Source organism: Corvus cornix, chromosome 1 (genome assembly GCF_000738735.6).
Source record: "Corvus cornix cornix isolate S_Up_H32 chromosome 1, ASM73873v5, whole genome shotgun sequence".
NCBI classification, from domain to species: Eukaryota; Metazoa; Chordata; class Aves; order Passeriformes; family Corvidae; genus Corvus; species Corvus cornix.
In genome coordinates this window covers 46,086,795-46,110,043 of record NC_046332.1, presented here as the reverse complement: position 1 = coordinate 46,110,043, position 23,249 = coordinate 46,086,795, and the positions used below count along the sequence as shown (strand labels likewise).

At 36.9% G+C, this 23,249-nt stretch overlaps 1 protein-coding gene across 4 annotated transcripts in view; it reads right to left on the bottom strand.

Annotated features, from left to right (window-relative positions):
• Positions 1-3,491: 3,491 nt before the first annotated feature.
• Positions 3,492-23,249, bottom strand: part of TNFRSF19 (TNF receptor superfamily member 19) — a 59,532-nt gene continuing 39,774 nt past the window's right edge. For all 4 annotated transcript variants that reach the window (XM_039565337.1, XM_010400495.4, XM_039565351.1 and 1 more), the window contains 5 exons: positions 12,922-13,086; positions 11,555-11,680; positions 10,701-10,803; positions 8,207-8,607; positions 3,492-5,756 (listed from right to left, as the gene is read on the bottom strand). In XM_039565337.1, the coding sequence (XP_039421271.1) occupies positions 8,214-8,607; positions 10,701-10,803; positions 11,555-11,680; positions 12,922-13,086 (788 nt within the window). In that variant the 3' untranslated portion in view covers positions 3,492-5,756; positions 8,207-8,213. The remainder of the gene's footprint in view (positions 5,757-8,206; positions 8,608-10,700; positions 10,804-11,554; positions 11,681-12,921; positions 13,087-23,249) is intronic.

The window sequence follows — 23,249 nt, the reverse complement described above, 5'->3', positions numbered from 1 at the left end:
GGTTTAATAAAGCTGAAACTCTGATAAAGGAACACAACGACTGTTGTATCTAACAACGTAAACCAGCACCAGGCTGACCAAAAACTTTCTTTTTTCTCTTGCAACAGAGAGACAACAAATGGCCAAACTGATACTTGCTGTTGAATTTGTTCAGGTTAAGCTCAGCTGGCAGATGTTGCAGGAATCAACATAAATATGCAAGAAAGCACATTTGCAATGCAGGGACAAAACTGGTGTGGTAGATGCTGTTACTCTGCTGATTCCAGATCTGCCTCATTTTGCTTTGGGATGGTGCAGCGTTTTTCTGTCTTTAGGTGAACGTGAAGTTAGAGAAGTAAGGTGGCTGTAGACTAGTGCTTTAGTTTGGCTTTTAAAATATGTTTTGCAATGTAATGGCCCATTTTGCTCTTTTTTTTGGTGCACTAAAAGCTAGACAGTCCTTTCTCATTAATCTTGTTTGATAACGAATAACCTCTGCTGCTGCTGTTCTGTTCAATATTGGTCTGTGCAATACCCACGGTGTGGAAGCACAGGCACGTGCAGGCACAGGACATCCCCATCACAAACATCTGGAGATCCCCTCCAGCTTAGGAGCATTCGAGCAGCTGCTGCACTCTCAGCTCCTCTGTAGGGGCCAGACAGGGCCTCTGGGTGCTACCAACCCTGGCAGAGAGACTGCATCCACTCCATGAATACTCCAGTGTGGTGCTCTGAAAAGTCCCGAAGGGAGCCACAGCGGACTGTCTGTAGGTCTTTATAGTAACTTTCCCCCCACCCCCAAGGCTCCCATATTGGCCTATGAAATGTCTAGGGCACTTGGATTATTGGGCTGAAAGGCATTTAAAAATTTGAAACACAACCTTTAGGTTTTGTTGGGTTTTTTTTAATGTTCTCAGTTCATTTTGTAATCTCTGCCACATGCAGAGTAAGTGCTTGGGTGGTGTACAGGTCTCCCCTGAACTGGTCCACAGTGTTCTGTAATTTCCTCACATTAAAGGATTTAGGAGTAAAATTGGTAACTGACCTGGACGATGCCCTGCCTCAGGTCATGTGCAAGGTGACAAGTTTATTACTTTATCCTGTATTTATGTATGTTTATCGTTATGTTCCAGTGAACTGTCTGATACAGATCTGGGGCAAATCAAAATGATCTCTTGAATTCTAATGGTTTTTTTTTTTCTAAGCTGTAAATCAGTGCTCTCCCTTAACCTATTGGTTACAATCAAATTTTGGTATATTAGCTGCTATACTTAGGGGAATTTTCACATACTAAATAGCATGTGAATTGTCCATCCATAAACTGAGACCTGGGCAGAAGAAATGGAAAACTCCACAAAGACTGAGGCTCAGGGGAAGCACTTTCTAAAAGCTGCCTTCCCTTTTTGTCTGCTTTTCCACCAATGCTTTAGAAAAATAGCATTTATAACCTTTTGAACAAGCCAAATCTCCCTTTGTCAGGACAAAAAAAAAAAAAAAGGAAAAAGAAAAAGAAAAAGAAAATAATCCAGTGGTGATAAGGATTTAGAAAATCAAATGATGGGAAAACCCCCTCAGTCCTACTCGGCTGACCCTGCTGTTGAAGCTGTGGTGCTGTGTAGAAGCCTCAGGGTGCCCCCAATCTGCCACCCTCTCCATCAGTAGGCTATTAGAAAACATTTCCTCTAATCCCATCATTCGCTGCTGTTGTGGAAACCAGCAGGCTCCCCAGCAAATCCACCCACTCTTATTTTTATCCTGTTGAAAACATTACCTTATCGGACATAATCGAAACGGCTCATGTGCTGCTCTGTGAAGAGCAAGTGGGTTTTACCATTACTCAGGCCAAAACTAAATATGGATTAAATTGCACCCTGCCAGCACAAAGTGTGCATTGTGTGGCTCTGCTCTGCAGTGCCCAGCCTCAGCTTGCTCGGTGCCTGATAAAACACTGCACTCCCCTTCAATCCCCCTTTTTTAAAAGGGCAAAACAAAGCAGCAGTGTCTGCGCTGGAATGTGCTGCAGGTAGAGATCTAAACCTCCATCACCAGAGACAGGGAGAAGATTAATTTAATGCATGAAGGTTGCTCCTTGGAGGGACTTCATAGGAATGCAAACCAAAGGCCCTCAAAGAGCCCACAACAAAGGAAAAGCCATGTGATCTCAAACTCCTGGTAGGATGAGGAACACTGGATTATGGCCTTGGTCTACCTTGTAGAAAAGGCAGGAAATACTGTTGTACTGAATAGCAAAGCAAGCAGGGAAAAGATTTTTGGGGTGGGTGGGTTTTTTGCAGACCTTTTGGAAAGTTTGGCTGGAAAATTGCAGCCTTGTTAATGACATTTATATAGTAATTGATATGAGCAAATGTGTATGCAAGTGGTCACACGTAGCACATGTTCTGAGTTGTACTTTGTTTCCAGACAGAATATGTATCTGTTTTTCAATTCCTGTTTATTTCTTTTTTTTTTTTTTAATTTTGGAGGGGCACTCCATTGCAATCCTGGCAGTGCTGAGAGTCATGAAGCTCCCTGTCTTGGCACAAAGTGACCTCCCAAACATGCTCCATACTGCTGTGCAGACTTGCACACCTTCAAGTGAACTCCAAGGACACTCAGGTGGGCTGGGCAGGTGAACTGCTGCCACTTCCGACAGTCACAGCACAAAACAACTAGGAGACTGCTCAGGAGTGCACCACATGGGCACAGGGGTATAAGGAGTCCTTACTATTCTGGGCAGGGGATCCCCAGTGAAGCTCTGAATTATGTACTTCAAAGACCACAGAAATAACAGCAATACACCAAGAAGAACCAATGGGAAATTTGCTTGACTAAACCAGTGACAGGGACAGAGCAGCTTTCGAGTTTCCCCCAACCTTTCCCTGGCAAAACCAACTGTGTTCCCACACTCCAGCATGAGCACCCAGGCTTTATGTTATCTGCCATCCCTATCTCGGTTCAGTTTCTAGCCACAGCTTATGGCTTTATCATAGGGACCAATTTTATGCAATTATCAAATTACTCTTTCTTCTCAGTCTTCTACTCTTGTCAGTAGGACTGCGCCATTCCTTTCTTAACCATTTAAACTGGGGCCATGACTCCAATCCTGCTTCAAAAATACAGCTCCTCTCATTTACTTATCTGTCTTGTCTGAAACAGCCTACTTGTGTGGAGCACCAGGTTCTCTTTTCTAAGACATTGTAATCTGTGGTGCTTACCAGCTCTCTCTCCCCCCCACCCCCCCATTTCTTGAGAAGCAGAATTTTTAAACTTAAATTTTTAAGTTTTGAAGCACTATGATTTTAAGCATTGATGTTAACTTACTGCTTCTTCAGGGTCCTCCTGCTTAAAGAATGATGTTACTGCTAAATAGCAAACATCTCAAGACAAAGATGCACCAAATTCTCCCACGACCTTAATACAGTTACACCATTATGGAATTCTAAAAGAATTAGAAGAATTAATCACTAAATTTGTATAGAATGCTATTATTAATTTGAGGTCAACAAACCAAGACTGGTTCACATAATGTTTTATTCACAAGTAGAAAAAGTATTACAAAACAATTTATACAAGATTTTAATTTACATTTGTTAAAGGAGTATTTAAAACAGCACTGTAAGTCCCTAGACATGACATGTGGGCAGGCTAAATGCAGTGGTAGCGTGTGTTTTCTATTGGCATGTACAACATTGCTTGCCACAGGCAATATACAAAGGACCAATTTGGTTAAATTAAGAAAAAAAGTATATACAAAATATACACACATATTTAAAAAACACTCTTAATTTTTTCCTCCCAATTTGCTCTCAAGCTGTCACTCCGTAAAAAAGAAGAGCATCTTTCTCTAGGGTTGCTGAACAAAAACAATTATACAAAGTTTAAATTCCAATGGGAAAACATACTTACTGTGGCAGATGCTGGCAAAATTTTTGAACATCGCTTTTTCAAGAACTGTTACTAGTGAAAAGTTAAATTTCCATATGTTCTAAAAATACTTTGCCATATACTGAAATGCACATTGGATATTTTTTCTATTTACAAAGTATGTACAAAGAAGCACACATCTCTTCATGCACATGTAGTGAAAAATAATGTTTTGTAACTTCTTAAATGTATGCAAGTAAACAAAGAAATTATTCAAAACTACTCATATTTAAATATATACGTGAAAGTATTTATCTGAGTAATTGTACTGTATAATTGCTTATTATTCCATCAGTGACCAAAAGGTGGAATCTGCTACTTGAAACACCAAACCAAACAACAGCAAAAAAATCACTTGGGTAACTTGTTCACTTTGGTTTGAATTTGGGAACTGTTATTCATGGCTCTTGCACAAATGAATAATTTCACTGGGGAAGAGCTGGAGCATCTCCCTGCCACGGCAGCCTGTACTGTTTTTAGCTCTTCTTGTGCATGTCCAACCTTCTTCTGTGTGTTCCAAAACAAAAGTCTTTTTCCATAATGGATTCTGAATACTGTCTCAACATTTCCATTGCCACACAAACCATGTGTGGAAAGATGAGTAATATTAACTGCAAATTTGCATCTGTTTTGCTGATTGCTTTGCTTTAGTCAAGGCACATTGGGTACTTTAAGGAATAATTGCTAGAGTTCATCACTGACAAGTGTGAGCCTGTTGAGTGTAACAAATCAGTAGAGGTTACTGGGATTATCCAGAGAAGCAAAAACTATTTTAGGGATGAAAATGGCTGAAAAAAAAGGTATTAAGGAATGTGATAAAGCAAATTGCTTTTTATATTTTGTGTGGAAAATTTTAATTGACACAGTACTACAGTGAGGACAGAGTGTCTTGAATGAAAGGGACTCCTAAATGAATTAATTAGGTCACCATGAAGCTTGACCCTTAAAAGTAATGCATTAATAAAAAATCTTGGTAACAGTCTCACTGTATAAATGCTTTCATGGCACACCTGCTATAGTCTGACAGTTTGATTCGACAGTTGATTACAATTATTTCAACATCCAAAATTATATGCTATAACAAGAAGTGCTGTATTCCAATACTGAGACTACTAATTAAACACAACGTCCTTATCTATATGTCTGACCTTCGTTCAACTAAACCTAATTTAAAGCTAATCTCCTGCTACATTAAACAGAACAATGCCACCTCCCAGAAATGTAATAATTGGATGGAGGGGACTTCAACCATACATAACTGTAACATGCTAATTTAACTCCCCAAACTAGCTTATTGACTATATTGTAATACATAATAAACGCTTCAGCTTAATAACAGGTGATCCTTGCATAAACAGAAATCATTTTTTTACATCCTTCAATAATAGGAATATTATTTAAATTTAAAACCAGCAGAAAAAAAAAAAAGCCTAATGCATGCACAAATCTGCAGGCAGAGTAACTGGCACCCTGTTGTCCCACATCTTCTGACACCTGTAGCCATATTAAGAGACCCTCCCTAAACACACTGAAGCATTTGTATTTCCTGCTGTATTTACATATACTATTAAGCTCACTCTGTAAGATGTTTTGAGATTCTGTGAGGGAACAGAAGAAGAGATGCAAAAGGTCATAAATCCGCTTTCAGGGTCCTCATAGGATGCTCCTTGAAGTTTCACTTCACAGCTGCTACAGCTCAGACACAACTGCTCAGAAGGTGTGAAATGATGCTATTTTGTTCCAGCTGGTTTGGGACCCATGCAACACGGAAGACCAGACTATGTTTGATGAGAATCAGCAGGGAATGTAAGGGAAGCATTCAGCTTTAGTGCTGAGAGAAATAGCTTCAGTCCCTAAAAAAAAGTGACAGGAGAGTGGTTACATAAATTAATAAGAAACCTGTATGTACTTCTATATTTGACTGAACACTAAAAGAGTAGAGTACACTTACTGCTTGCTGTAAAAATTCACTTAAACCTGAAGATTGAAACTATATTAAAACCCACATTAAAAAGCTTATACTTGAGTGTACACATATAAAAATATGCTGTATTCTGATTTTATGGTATTATTGTCTTTGAAATATAATAAAACATTGACCTATGCAAGACTGTAATACACCCATAGGCAGTACAAAGACCATTCTTCCCTCAAAATATTTTAAAAAGACATGAAAGATGAAGGGCAAGTGGGAAAAAATTGTATAGACTGAGATAAAATAATTTTCTTGGAGTTGTACAGCTGGGCAGTATTCATCCTGAGAATACATCTCAGGTAAACCTAGTCCTGGTCCTGTCCTGTGAACACCACTGAAATTTCTCTGCCAAAAGTGCACACATAATGATGCACTGTAGAGTCTGAATGTGGAGAAATTGTACAAAATGAATCAGTGGGGTCTATTGATGGAAAAAATATGAAGAAAATATGAGGAAAAATATGAGGAAAAAAATGAAGAAAAACTTAAGCCTCCCAAAGAAGTTGATTATTCAAAATTATACACAAATCTCAGTAGTAATAGAAGATAGCAGAAAACTATCAAAGCATACAGGGTTTTCAGATGCTAGAAAAGCTGTCTCCATACACATAGGAATCAAGAAAATTTACAATTCATATACCACAACAAGTATAGTGAAATAAAAGCTAATTTTTGTAGTCATATTTTGAAATTCTGTGGTTCTTTTGATCTAAGAAAACTTAAATAATATTAATCGCATACCTCTGAAGTTGATGCATGATTTAGTGGGAAAACACCCACAAACTTCTGATTTTTTAAATCTTGTTAATATGGAAATGCATTCCCTTAAAACATCAAGAGAGCTGGGAACTAGCAGTGTTGAGATCTGCAGCCATAGCCACATCACTGTCCCTTCCCACACACAGCTACAGGATACGACAGTCCCCACATGGTACTGGGCACACACAAGAAGGAAACCATGAGAGCTGTGATCCAACACATGGGCAGAGAGCGCCCAGCATCATTACAGACAGAACTTTGTGCTCTAAATAACACATTGAGAGAAATACGTGCCACCTGGATAAGGCTGATATTGTCAGTGACAGCAGCAGATATTCAGGGGGCTAAGTCCCACTGAAGTCAATGGCAAAACAATTCTTGATTGAACAGTTCCCATCCCCTTCCTCCTCTTGACAATGTCACCTAAGCAATTAAGGCCGGATTTACAAAGAAACTGTTGCACTTACATGTTTTCAGAATGCGCGTGTTTTTTGCGAAATACTAATTACTCTCTACTTCATATTTAGGAATAAAACAAAAGTGGCATGCAAACCAAATGGAAGAGGATCAAAGGAATGAAGTTTTATTTCTGCAGATGGCCCCAAATTTTCATAATTACAGATAGCACAATTTTCTTAATTAAATTTGGTGCATATTAGTGGCAACTTCTTGTGTTCCTGCCTCTGAGTTCATGCACGGGAGACTGTGTCAGCTTTCCAGCCACAGCCTGCATAAGCCTGGAGTAACACCACCACGTGTCATCAGCACACAGGCCATAATTTGGAATCTTTTCACGAATTAGTTACTTGAGGCTCCAGGTTACTCCCAAGAGTAGAAAATTCCATTTTAAAAATACAGAGCATAGTTAATATTCAAAAAGATATAATGATGAAGCAGTAGCAGAATGACTTTTTGTGACAGTTCCACTGTTACATAGTTGAGACAATTGTTTATCACCTCTTTGCATTTTGACCTCAGCCCTGCATTTTCTATGACCTTTTATAGATTAAATTGCATTTTATGGACAAACTTATGTTTTATCTGATGACATGGGAATATAAATGGCATTACAAGGCATTTGAGATTCTATTCTGTTTCTACTACTACTGCAGTAACTCCACAGAAAGGCTCTGCAAATATTTTTAGATGAACACTTGTATGTCTTTAATGCTTTGTTTGCAATAAGCAAAGCCAACTCCTCAGTTCTCCCTCATAAACAAAGGCTAGCCTCACATAATGGTTTGGTCATAAGGCTATTAAACTGAACTTTTCCCTTGAAATTTAATGAAAAAATTCCTTGATAAAAGCTGACTGGTGTACAGACTTACCCCTGTATTCTGGTTAATATTATTTCAACACCACAGTTTTCAAAATTACACCTTTCAAATTCAGTTAATGATTTAAAAATGTGAAACTGCTGGATCTCTTGCAGAGTTTTAATTTATTTCAGCAATAGCTAGGTGTAACCTATGGAGACATATAACCCTACACCTTCTTAGAATTCTCTTTTTATCTAGCTCTACATGCCTGGAGCACTCATTCTCACTCCTTTGTAGTTACGTTTTTTACCTCTTTATCAGTCTGTAGAGTCATTTGTTGTTCCATTACACTTTGTCTTTGGCTGGGTTTCAGTAGTCACCGAGTTCTGAAGTGATGAAGCTTCTATGCATGTTCTGTGTTCGGAGATTTCAAAGGACTTTGCAACATTTCCATCAAGAGACTTAGCTGAAAGAAGTACTTCACTTAGTTCCTGGTTATTATCCAATCCAACAGTGGCTGCATTTTCAGTCTCAGGGCTGCAGGACTTTGCAGATCCTCCAGCCAGTTCTGAATATGATTCACAGACAGAAATGCTGTCACAACAAGCTGAGTTTTGCATAAGAGGCCAAGCATCTGGAATGTCTCCACAGGTGGAATGTGAAAGAGAACCAAGGAAAGCAGGAATCATTTCTCCAACAGAATCAGAAGCTCTGCAGAAGGATAAAAGGCACATGGTTTACAAAGCATTCCAGAAAATATTATCAGTATTGTAATTACTGTCATTTGTAATTATAGGTATTTCAAGAAGGTTTAACAGGGTTATATTAATTCTCTAGAGACATCCTGTACAAAAAAAAATCTATTGAGAAGGAAAACAGTTTGTTCTTTGTCTGGAAATGACAAAAGCTCTGGTGAACACTACTTCAGACAGTGAATCCAGGATTCCAGTGAATCCACTGAATCCAGGATTTCTGCCCATAAACAACCCCCAACAGTTGGTGTTGTTTACGGTCAGAAATATGACAAAAATACTATAGTAGCACTCAGACACAAACACTGCCACAAAGAAGAAGGATTTTGTTTTTTCTCAGTGCATGGGGAGGGGAGTATTAAGACAAGATATAACAGGCTCAAAGTGCAGCAACAAAGATGGTTGGGCAGACTCTGGAATCTTCAGCACTAGGGGGGTTTGGTAGTTTTTTGTTTGTGTTTGTTTTTATCCCGAAACCCTAGACAGACAAATATCTAATAGAAGTAAAAGAAGTAAAGTGGCTTCAGACTGGGAGAATGGAACAGGCAACAAGACAAGACTGCTTGAAACTATGTGTTTGCTTTAAACCTGAAAATGCGTTCACTTTAGATTTTCCAGTTTGTGCTGTCTAGCCCTCAAAATGTGACAAGTTTTTCTCCTATTCTCTTTCACATGGAAAGGACATAGTATTAAAGAAGGGCAAGCATTATTTTTATTTTATGGAAAATGGAAGAAAGTAGAAGTGGAAACTCAGTATTATCTACCTCAAGTATATTTGAAGTGCATGATAATAGTGACATGTGCCAAACTCTGTTAAAAGTCCAGTGGTGTTTTTCACTATATATACACCAAAATAACTATTAACAAAACCAGAAAGTTATAACAGTATATTTTATTTCCAAAAACTGTCTAAAGATTTATAAAAATGCCAAGGCTATATTAAGTCTGACATGCAGTGTGACAAAACTCATCCCAATTAACATGCCTATAACAGATTTTAAGTAGCCTTACTCATTTCCAAAACATGATGCTTTAATAGCTTTGATATACACACAAAGCATTTTCAGAGATGAGGCCAAAAGTCAGGACATTGCACCACAATTGAAGGAAATACATTATTCTGGCAAAGGAAACTGGCATAAACTCCATTTCTACTGGAAGGAACCACAGGATCTTTGATGTCCACATAGCATGGATATTACAGTTATTTTTAAAACCTTAACCAAAAGATTCCTCAAAAAGTACACAGCTCTCCATTTGTCAGCCTCGGCGGTATACAAGGATGACTCAAGCTTGTCGGCATTTAAACAAGTTGTTAGAGAAAACTTAGATATTTGTGCTTAGGTCGCTAAGTCACCTTGCGCAAACAATACTTATGAAGAAGCTGCCTCTACATTTTTAGTTACATGTGGCCATAAGAACAAAACAGCTCAAGACCAATTCAAACCTTATATGGAAAATTATTCTAGCTAAAAGAAATAAATACATCCTGTGTTAAAATCTGTAACCAGGAAACTCTGAAGGACACCATAAATTTTATATATTTAGCTCATGGCCCTGCTGTAAAAATAACTACTCTACTACTGCACTTAGCTGATCAGGAGAAAATAAAGGTTAAAATCTGCTAGAAATTCAGAAATAATAGATATTTCAAACCTTACAGTCCTAAAGAGTTCCTAAAAAAAAAATCTTCATGCCACTTGTAAACTGTACCTCAGTCCCACTAGATTCACAGGTTTATGCAGCAACTTGCTAACCGTTAGCAGAAGAGGGGGTGGCCAAAGCCTCTGAGGTACCACAGAATAAAATGAAGATTATCTGCTAGTCAGAGAAGCCACTTCTTCAGAGGAGCCCATGTATCAAGTCAGCATTTACTAAGTAATACTTAAGTTTTTCACCATAAACCTGTTCTTGCACAACATGGGATGATATGGCTACAGTTCATCAAAATCCCTCATTCCACTTCAAGCAGCTGTTGTCTCTGTATAAATATTACTTTGACTGCATAAAAAAATACTTCATGTTTAATACACATTTGTAAAACTAAGTTACCTTTCATTAAGCGTGGTCTGTGAGTGGAAAGCACAACTGTGACTGCTGTGCTCCATGCTACAGGTTTCATCACAGCACAGTGAGGGAATCAAGTGAACTGGTCCTAAGGAATGAAAATTAATTTAATAGTGTTAAAACTGTCAAAGCTCTGTATAAACTTAGCCTCTTTTCTTTTTCAAACTTGAGTATTGGTTTGCCAGTTACATTATAATACATGGATTGAGGAAAGAGATTTCTTGCTGTAAAAACAGCTTCTTTATTCTTTTAAAATTGAATTATTTATAAAAGCCAAGTCCTTCCTCCAAAAGTAATATAGAAGCCAGTCATGAGTATCTATTTTTTAAATTGATTTTCTTCTCAGCTGAATGCACGTAAGTGGAAGCATTCTAAGTTAAGCTATCAGGATGATATTTAAGCCTGTGCTTTTGCGTTAAATTACGTAATTAATTTCTTAATGTCATAACTGCATCTGTTCTGATATGACTTCACAAAATGCCAAGTCTTTGAATTGTCCAGGTTGTTAATGACCTTTAGCATTCGTATCATATTCTTAGATACTTTCTGGTACTCTGGAAGCCTTCACACTAATTTAAGTCTCAAAGCCAGATGCAGTGCTATTTTTAACAGAAAGAAATGAGATAGACGCTTTAATTTTTTTTTCCAATTGAAGTCACTGAAATGAATACAGGAAAAAACAAAACCCCCCAAACAGCTACTTAAAAATCCTATCTGCTTATTGAGAAATTAGCCTAGGACAAAGGGTAGTTTCACAGTATCAGCTCTGCAGTTAAATCTAATTGTCATAACTCAAGTGTTAGATAAAACAAAGTCACCTTTCAGTAGACCTAACATACCACATGTCTGTGATGTACTTCTCTGGCACTGGCAACATGTTCTGTGGTCATATTCATTTAGCCGTGGTCTATCAAAACATGATAATTCAGAGCCATTGTAGTGAATGTCTTGAGATCTCAAAGACCCTTTGAACAAAGTGAATAAAAATCTGTGTTAGTGAGTGTTACCCTTTTTCCTGCTCAGAGGCCTCTTTCTTCACAGAACGTGTAACTGTCATGCTATAAAGTATGTCCATACATTTTGCAATTGAAAGATCCACACTCCCTGTGGCTTCCTATAACGTAAACCACAGATTTTGAAACAAACCCTTGAACAGCCTCTTCTAGGAAGACATCTGCTCTCATTTGGATTATTTGAGAGTATATCTTATTCACTGTTACACTTTTTGCAGTGTTTAACGATTCTCAGTGATTCCCATCTGAAATTTTCCAGAGTCAGCTTTCAGCCGCTGGGATTTTGTTTATATTCTCTTTAAGAGCTTTACAGATTTCCTTTAATCTCTATAATTGTAGGCCAAGGCAAACAAGTTACTACACTTCCCTGAATTAAATTTGAATTCACTGTGTCAGAATTTCTCAAAACTCACGCTGTAAAGCAAATTCTAGGTTAGGAAAAATTCTTACAATGCCTCTCTAAACCTTTTTATTTCTGCTTGTGCTGAAAGCAACAATAGCATTAATTCATCCTAGACGTTATTCTTGTTTGGCATCCAGGGTTCATTAGATGCTATAAACATATTTTAATAAAAGTTTTATAAAACAATAAATGGGAACTAGAGTGCTTTTCACTTTTTTCTTTCTTAATTTAAATTAAGAGGCAGAAAAATGTTTATTATAAAGAAATTATATTGATGAGCTGTTACGGATTTAAAAGAAATTTACAAATCTGTCTTAGGCATTTAATTAATCTTGAATATGCCCATGAAACTAAAACTGTTAAAGGCCAAATCTCTCATCTACACTGGCCACATTCATTATCTTGATGACCTAATCTGTGTTTCACAACAGCATTTGATGAACAGATCTTTCAAAGTGGTATTTCCACACTGACTTTGCAACTCTGTAATGTCCCATCTTGGATGATGAATGGTCCAAATGTATCTGTGCAGCATCTAGCAGAGCACAGCATGCAGTTGATGCAACTGGAGTATTTTGGACATTTACACAGCATTTTCTCAGTAGCAGCTGGAACTTCCACGCTGGGCTGGCAAGCTTGAACGGAGTCCTGGGCTCTGCTACATTGACCATCTCAATGCTAAACTTGCTTGAATAATGTAGGCATTTCATTTATTTACCTACAGAGAGATCTGCCAAACTAATACCACCCTATAAATATTACATAGAAACAGTAATAATTGGAAACTCACAGCTTGGTTTCTTCTCCATGAACTGCCTCTTGCAATAGATAACGCAAAGGATGAGAAGAGCCAAGAGCACTGTTGCAAGTGCACTGCAGATAACAGCTGCCAGAGCAGTGTCTCGAGGACTGGAAGCAGTTGAAGGGATCTTCACAAGATTTACCTTGGTGGTACCTGAAATATAATTAAATAATAATTAAGGCAAACTGCAGACATTTCCAGAATATAGTCATGTAAATGAAAATCTGGGAAACAGAAGAGGCTTGTGGCCCAGGAAAAAAAGAGAATGTTTCATCTGCTAATGGATCAATTGCACATATAAATAGATATGATCAACAGCAACCTCAGTATGAAACAAAGTCTTAGAAAAGATACATTGCAAAATATGCGATAATGAGTGGAGATGCACACAGACACATTCAGACTGTCCATGAGAATGGAATCAGATCCTCACCATGAAAACAAAGACATCTGAATGTTTAATGTCACATGAATTTAATATGGAGAACATTTCCTAGCATAGAGTTGAGAGAGTGACCCACTAGAGGGAGTCACAAATACATGAACTTCCCTTAAGGAAACTTTCTGGGCACTGAGACACCCCCAGAAGTTCAAATGCTGTCAAAATTATGATCCTGCTTTGTTGCATATGTCATGGCACCGTGGTCATTTCCAAGATCAAACCTAGGATTTCAACTCTGATGACTTTTTTTCTTCAGTGATTTTTCTTTTAATACTAGATAATCCCTCTAGTCAACATTCAACAAATTGAATTTATATCCGTATTAGTAAAGACTTAAGTGATGTTTCTAGCTTTGACAAATGTTGCTACCTTTAGGTGGAAAGCGAAAAATATTTTTAAAGGATCCAAACTTTAACTACAACTGTTGAAACTACCTTAATTATGTATTTTAAAATTAAATTATCTTTTAAACAACTTAAGAATTTTGACAGCCTGCCTATTTCATCTACTTTAAAGTCCTCCTAAAGTCAATGAGAAAAAGGAATAAAACACAGAGTACTTCTATGACAGCAAATTTTTAAGAAGCCACAATCTGTACTTTACTAACTTACAAAAATAAGTTAATGTGCCTATTTACCCCAGAAGATATTTGGTTAAAACCTAAAGATTATAATATCCGAAGAAATGGTCCATACAGTCATAAGTTTAAATTGTGAAATAAATATCTGTCAGAGTATATTAAAACCTCTAATCAGATTGTACATAAATACAATTGTTCAATATCATTATTGCAATTTCATATGGCAGGAGAGAACTTCCTAGATCAGTTAGTGCAATCAGAGGAATTGTATTACTCAGGAATTTTCCACAATAATTATGTATTTCCTCTACACACATTGAACATGGGCACCACAGGGTTTGTGATACCACATTACTTTGTTATAATGCCTAGATTGACAAAACCTAGGCATCTTGAAAAATCAACTTAATTCTAAGTCTTTAGACTACCTAATGCCAAAGAAAACACTACTTCTATGAAAGAAAGAATCCAGAAAATTAAAGAAATAACCCACCAAACGTATTAAATAAAAACAGTTTCTGTGGCTTACAGTATCATGCAGTTGCTAGTAAATGTGGTAATATAAAAAGGTGGAGAGATTAAATCATGGCCATTATACAGAAGAAAGAAAGTTTAGTTGCTCATTTCCTGATTTCAGCATGAAGTTACTGCATTTACATCTGCTTAAATATTTCCATTTACCTTCAATTTGTACTATTATGTTCCACTGTCACATCAAAATCTGAAGAGCAAATTTATAGCAGATCTTTTTTATATGCTTTTGACTTGCCAAATTGCACAGAGTGCAGCAACTGGGGAAAGTACAAGAGAGAGACACAAAAATGACTGAGGAACTGGAGATTCTCTCTCCTACAATCAAAGTTTGAGAGCTGGGATGGCTCGGGATGGAGAAGGCTCAGAGGAACCTCATTGATTTGTATAAATCCTTGGAGGGAGTGTGCAGAGAGGACAGAGCCAGGCTCTTTTCTCAGACCAGAGGTGACGGACACAAACTCAAACACAGGAGGTTCCCTCTGAACATCAGGACACACTTTAATAACTCTGAGACTGACTGGCCACTGGCACAGATATATTTGCTCTTACATAGTTATTACCTATCCATCTCCTCATGTTCTCCAATAATTACTATTCATCACAGAGCTAAGTTCTATGGCCTCTTTTCCAAATCTTCAACGTTAATTTTAAAGAAAATGCAATCAGTGTCATAATCTTTTTGTCATAACTTGCTCCTGCTCTCGGCAGGAGCATCTCAATCTTCCACAGAGAAAACATTTTACTCAGTTTCTAGGATTCTTGCAGCTGTAGTTTTATGTTTATAGTTTTAGCAGACTGAAGAAATTTCTGCATGAAGTGCCAGGATACCTGTGAGAGCAGTAAATCTATATAAAAGCCTGTCTATATAGCAATGTGTACTGGCTTTGGTGTGAAGATCAGACTCTGCTTTGGTATCAGGTTTTCAATTCCAGTCAACTGCCTGCTCTAATCTTTAGAAGGTTAAAGACAGACTGGACAAGTATTTAAAAACCAGACAATAAAACAACTGATCAGAACATCTTCAAGTATTTTTTGTATCAATATACCTATTTGTATTAATGTACATAAGAGAACTAAACAGTTCTTAGTAATTAGGCCTTCACAATTTGCAGAAAAAAGAATGGTCAATTTTGAAGGGCAAAAATGAAATAGAGCAAGGGAGGTGAAGCTTCTCTATTTTTGTCTCTCTTCATTTGCTCACAAAATACATGTATTTTCAAGTATGATTACATATTATGTGTTCTAGGAAAACATAAATTATATATTTCTCTAATGCCCATCAGCAATATTCAAACTGGAAATACAGTGATTTCATTTTAAATAGGGATGGCAAGATTTAAAATTTTTTTAGCCATCTAGATGTTTAAGATTTGTTTTATTTGGTTGATTTTTTTTCACTTGAGAAAGCAATTTTCTATTCCTGAGAATGCCTACCACTCATCTTCACCTTCAAAGAACTTTTTGGAATAGCTACTATGAGCAGTCCATTGTAGTCTAGCTCTAATTACAATGATAGTGATCTTCCCTGCAGAGACCAACATTTCAGAAGTGGATTGCTATTGTAGAAGTGGCCCGTTGGGCATTGCTGAACTCTGCTTTCAGTGTTACTCAGACATGTATGCATTTTCATAAACTCTTTCTTCTCACTGACCATGGTCCCACTTCAGTAAAACAAGGAGTTGCATCTTAAACTTGTACTTACATCTATTAGATGATTACAAGATTAAATTTAAATACCCAAATAAACACTTTGTGATCTGGATGTGATACATTCAGAAAAGAGGGAGGAGGTGCACACAGTTTCCTGATTCTGGAAAAGCATGTGCATATTATCCACATTTTATTTAAGAAATTGATTTCCTTTTTAAAGTTTTCAGTCTAACATATTCTGAAAATGTGGTTATGTTGAAGAAGAATTACCCAAAATATCAAACTGTCTCCTGTATAATTTTGAACAGTAAGCCTAAACACACATTCTTCCCTTAATTAACCAATATTACATTATAATGGCAGTATATGCAAAGGTGTGGTCCTTAAAAGCAAGTAAAGTTTCTGTTAATCCAAGACAGTTAAACAGCAGTAACTCAGCTAATACGGAACAGATGAATCCCAGCTGTTTCACTAAAATTTCTGCCAATAAACGGAATAGCTGGATTTTTGGCCTATTATACCAAACAACAAGAGACAGGGCAAAATGTAAAAAGACTTCTTTTGTCACTTATTTCATGGTTATTTTCTCCAATTTTTTTTTTTTTTTTTTTTTTTTGGAACCATGATTCATTACAGTCGCTACTGGAATCAGCAAACCTAAAAGAAAGCTTTCTGTGGTAGATCAACCATGTTAAACAGAACTTGCAACATTGTATGTTTCTTCCATGGATACAGGAAATATATAATAATTACTAAAGTTGAGGAGAATAAAACGTGCAATATTATGTTTCGGTTTCTTTCTTAACACATCAAGTCAATACTAACCTAAAGACAGCTTTCTCAAAATCACAAACGAATCCAAACTGCACTTAGAAAGCAGTAACATGGTAACATTGGACAGAGTGCCATCTGTTACAATCAGGATTGAAAGTAAGATGCAAAGGTTAAAATGTTGTTAATTCCTGGGATACGGGTATTCCTGGTTGACGGGGGAAAGGAGCCTACTACAAAAAATGTTTGCCCATTACCTTTACGTCGAATGGCCCAACTCAGTGGTATCAACCTTAATTTGACAAGAATTAAGGGCTCAGACATACCCTCAAGTTATGTAATTTAACAAGTTACTGCCTGTCAGCTGAACTGCAGCGGCTATCTGTATGTGTGCTTGATCCACAGAAAAGGCAAGCCAATGTAAGGCAAAGTGGCTTACTTTGAAATTCCTTCATTTTGAAAAAAAAACCCCCAAATTTGAAGATATTTATATTAATTTAAAATAAGAAGGCAGTATGTTTACCTAGCCCCAGACAAGCAAAAGTATGTAATATATATATAGACAAGTCAGATACTACATGCATAAGATTTGCACATATAGATAAAATACATATGTTTTATATACTACTGAGCATTAACATAAATGGAAAGTAAGTAACCCTGAAAGTATCTTTGAGTCTTTACAAAGCAGCAGATTGGCTCCCTTCTCCTGATCTTTCAAGTAGGAGGTAAGAAACTTTATTAAACATTGCTGTTGGAGACTGTGGTAAACAGTGGGGACAGAGTCTCCCAACATCTGTAAAAGGACAGCCCTCTGCATGCACGGCCTACACCCAAAAGTTCATCATGTCAAACCACATTTTTCAAATGTGCTCCAAGTGCAGACTTTAAAGCCTTTAGCTAATGGTCCACAACTTTTGTTTTTTGTTTGTTTTGGTTTGTTTTATTTTGCTGGTTTTGTTATTTTTTTAATAAATGTACCAAAAAGCCCTAGGGGAGAAAATGACTATTCAAGTATTTATCCATTGTTTGGAAATCCTGAGAAAAATGCTTATAAATTAAAATCTTTGAAATTTGGTTTATTCATTTCCAAGACCATTTCTCTTGCACTGTGTATTTTCACAAACTCCAGCTGCTGACAGCCTTTTATGTTTAAAATGGTAAAACAATTGCACTGTGTATGTGAATTTAAAATATATATGAATTCCACAGTACTGGATACAGATCTCAATGTCTGTAAGGCATAGCCAACCTCTGCAACACATTTTTCTTTTAGCAATTCATAGATGTGAAATCTTGGTATTACCATGGTGATCTAAATTGAACCACTATATGGGCACAAAAGTAACATTGTTTCATACATAAAGCTCTCAACTTGGAGAACTGTCCAGCCATGTGAAAATACCACTCCACGAAAGTAATGCCTCAGATCACTGCTACCCTCAAATAACCTGAAAATACCTGAGAGTAAGCAAAAAAAAGTGAGAGGAAGCGGAATAAAATCTGTGTCACTGCTGAACTACATATTCTAGTCCTCAACATAACATAACTGGTTATTAATATGAAAAGAAATCTCTCCTCCAGAAACTGGAAACACCTCGTGTGATCCGATGGCACCAAGTCTATGTTGCTGTTAATGACTGTGGTGTTGGCAACAATTATCTTTCTGACTTTTGCTTCTAGAAGCCAAGTTCACATCTCTGACAGCTGAGGGTGGGCAACATCTATGTTCTTGAAAACACAACTTTTTTTTAGGTGTTCTCATGCGTTAAAACCATGTCCCATAAAGCTTACATCAGAACATATGATATTGCTAGATACAGCAGAAAATCTATTTTCATACATCACCTCTAACTTGTGCTTTCAACCACATTCTTTGCCACACGTTTTGCAAAATAGAACACACTATTTTAGGCTATCCTCTTGTTAAAATCCAACTATAGAATGCATCCACCCCACACAGGCTATGAAAGCTCTTTTATCTTTTCAACAGAAAATGAAAGCAGAAATGCTTTGTATTCTGTATGTGCGGTCCCATTTAATGTTTAGGACTACCCAGTTAGAGAACAAAAACATCTCTGTGCAGTATTTGAGACAATTCACTCTGTTTATGACAGTTTATGCTCTATTCAGTCTCTGTATACACACTCTATCACTCCCAGTCCCAAAACACTTTAACAAGACATTGCCCACGTAAGCAGAGTCTGCATTGCTGAAAAGCAAACCCTGTTCAGGAGGGCAGCTACTGCCATTACCCATGTGCTAAGGCAAGAGAGGGGGGCCATGTACCCTTCAGAATCTACCTGTATATTCACTAGTTAAATGACAATGGCATGCATGTAAATAGCAGAATAATATCCTTCATGTCTGAAGGTTGTCTCTTTAGCCAGTAGAGAATAACCCACTTTCATAAATCAAAAGGGCAACTGAACATTGTGAATTCCATGCATACAGGTTACAGATCTGTTCCAAAAGGTTCAAGCAAGCTCTTACAGCTGCTGTGTGATGAGGTTGTAGATTGGTGCATGGATTGGTTTTCAGTAGATTGAAACATGACAGTGTGGAAAGCTCTATCTGTGACTATGACTGAGGGCTGGTAGAGCAGCTGAGCTGCCCCTAGGCAGGGAATATATATGCTCTTCCATATACATCTATGTATTTATCTTTATAAATCCCAGTAAAGCAAGAAATGAAATGTAAATCAGTCATAAGAGAGGTTTTGCCTCTCTCTGATTCAATGAGAAGTGATTTCTAACACTTCACTTTCTATCTCAGTTATTTCTCTCCTTGTCCTGGTTCAGCTGTGGTAACACCCAGGGAGTAAAGCAAAAGATTTCGTAACAATTGCAAGCCTGTGTCCGAAGTTTGTTGACATAGAATTTCCATAAACATCACTAATAGTCTATGCAATACCTTTTCAAGAACTATAGCTTTTTTCCTTGCTTTGAAAATGCTTTGTAAAAGTATTCCGCTACCTCACTTGTTTGCAAGCTGTTCTGTCATCAGAATAACAGAGTATACTGTGATAAATTTCATTCATAAAGTTTCTAAAGCTTTAGAAAATGGTGATTGTATATTCAAATAAAAAAATAGATCAATAAGTGATACATTAAGAAAAACTACTATATTTGAATATCAAATTAAGTGCAGGAATAATTTCCTTATTTTGCTCAAAAAAACAACTTTTTGAATTGGCCAAATAACTTATTTAGTCCGGACAGCTAGATGTTCCAGCTCTACTAGAAAATTCAATAAAGTTTTAGTACCTTTCCCTTGTTGCCTCCTGGCCTACAATTAAAATCTGAAATAACTGGGAAAGGAAAATGCAATCCTGATAGTTAGAGACATCTTCACTCTTCAAACTCTCTGTAATGTACTAGTATTTTTTTGTTACCGAATATCAAAAATATAAATGCTAAGGAAATTCTTCCAAGTATTAGCAATCCCATGCAGAAAGAGCCTACTTATAAGTCATGACTAATAAAAAATCAGTACTCAAAGAGATGTGGAAATACACGTGTGTGTGCATGTGTGTTCAACACTGGACAACTTATTACATTAAATTTTTAAAAAGTTATTTTCAAATTGAGAGAATATATGAGATAAAATACAGAAGACTCACAACTTCCAGATTTCAGATAATTCAGAGTAATCTAAAAATCAACACACAAAATATTGATGCCATTGTATTTTGGTATCCATTTTGAAGAGTGACAAAGGGACAAGGCTTAAGCATGCAAAAGTTAAGCTCTAAAATCTGTAATTTTAAAATCCAAATCTATTGGGGAAGCTAGAAGCCTGTATTAGGTCACATACTTCCTATGCAGTGTGAAGAAATGTCAAATACAGAATAGAATCTGAAATACCTGTCATATGAGTAACACAGTTCCATATGTTACCATGCTCAGCCCACAGATATAGAAAACTGGAGAAGGATAATATACTTTGCTCTTCCCATAAATTACTCAGAGAGGAGCTTCTACCTTCTCTTAAAACTATGGAGAACAAAAAAATCTATGATCTCATTTTTAAATTAAATTAAGAGAGAGAAATCACAAGCATGGCTTATAATGCCTTTCAGATGTGACTCTTGAAAGAGGAGGTAATGATGGGGTTTCTGCCTTCTGAGAAAGCTTCAGAGCCCTTTGCCAAGAAGTATGAAAGGAAGACTCTTCTACCACCTTCATGGAGATTGTTTTAGTCACTAGGCTAGAAGCTGAGCTTGGTAAAAGCTCGCTTCTTCTCTCCAATTGAATTTGCCCAGTTGTAAACTTTGGCAGTAAGGGCCCCACTTCGCACAGCCGACAGTCACGTGATACGTAGGCTGGAACAAAATTAAATAAACTAGACCTAGGCTTGCTCAGCACCTATGTTTCTCCTGTTTATGATTATGTTTAAGTATCACTAAGTTACCTTAAATTCTCCACACACATGTGCACACAAGGCACATGTTGGGGGGAGAAATAAGTCGGCGCTAGGGAAAACAAAAAGCATGTTTACGTAATTAAGACAGTTTCATAATATACTCCACTGAGCTGAATTAAATTCTGAATTAAGGTTATGAGTTGCATAACCAACACTATTAGTATTTTTTAAGTTTTTAACTTTGCAATCTGTTTTCTTTTAAAAGCGCTTTTTGGGGGGGTAAGTAATATGAAATACATGGGATTAAATATAAATTTTCAAAATTCTGTAACATAGAGGTCAACACCTTTAGAAGTTGGCCATGCTTATTGTATTACTGCAGGTATCATAAATGTGATTTATTGCAAAGAAGTTACCTACAGTGCATCAGTGTGCATGCACATGCAAACTGTATTACACATGAAAAAGCTGTAGCTTTGACATCAGAAATAATAATAGCTTATGAAAAGCAGTTATTAATTCACCACTTAAAGCTTTGGGGATAAAGTCAAGTTATACAGAACAAAAGGCTGCTATATACAAGATCCTTGCTTCATTATATTACTTAATCTGAAACATAACATCTCCCCTCTTTAACGGAAGTCAGTAGGAACTAGCCATAGAATACAGAAGATATTCTGAAAGGTTATCTTTGAAAAGTCAAGCTCTATAAATGAGATTCATCTGACCAAAGCAAAGATCTGCTTTGGAGAGAATTACCTGAACGTTCTCTACAGGGGATGGGGAGGGCTGGGGGGGCAGATGGGTAGGAGAAAGGCTCTTTTAGGGTGTAATTAGTCTGATTTGTTTTAAACACCACCCATGATCTCTCCACTGAACATAGAGTGAACTTAAGATCACCAGCTCACAGATGTAGCCATTATACACAACCACAGTCAAGAAGGTGGCATCCTACTCTGGTTTTGTAAAGAAGCAATGAAAGGTTTTGGGGTGCCTTCGACTTCCTCTGTTTCAGTTTGCTAACAGATATTAAACATTTTACACCACTTCCATTGAAAAGATAAAAGTCAGTCACAACTGCAAAATTTGTAACAACTTCTTTACAGTGGCAGAACCCCAGAAAAGTCCAGCAGTATTTAATACCTCACATTCTGCATAGAATATAAAATAGTGTGTAGCAAATAAAGTGAGACATAGAATTATAGGTTTTGCCTAACCTGTGCTTTAAATGAACAAAGGCCCAGTGGGAAATAATATGCAGCAATGTAAATACAACCTGTGTTACAGTAACTATACATGAGGGAATCCCGTTATGGTTGCAGGCCTCAATTCTGGCATATTCTAACTTTAGTTCTAAGTTCTCTTAGAATATGGGCTTTGGTTTGTAAGAGACATTTCACCAAAAAGTAAGAAAAATATTTTTCTAAATTTTTTATTTGTGTTTTTATTTATATAGCAGCGGTAGAAAAAAAAAATCTACACTAAAAAAGTCATTTTCCTCCTTAAAATTAATTCAAAAGAAGAAAGAGTAAGATCAGGTTTTAGGGAGTCAGACACAATTATTCAATGTTGGATTGCAGTTTTCATCTAACCTGATATTGGCTTCTAGGTGAAGTATAGAAGTCTGAAGGTCTGAAGAGAAAGTCAGAGCTTGTCACCTTAGGCTCTCTTTCTAAAACAAAGCCAGGAACAGAATCTTTTGAGAAGTAATTATTCTGAAAAGGCTTGAAAGACTGCTTAGGGTTAGTCACTGAAGCTTACCTTATCTGGCTTACCTGAACTCTTGAGGTACCAAATTCTCACCCATGATTGGGAGTTTGGGCTGACAACTTCAGTGCTAAGCATTAACTTTTATATGCCCAAATTAGGATGCATTAATTCCATCTTAAATTTCCACATGCAGACAGGGTAACTATAAATTACATTCAGTAATATGCACATAGAATCATACCACTGGACTGAAAGGAAACTTTA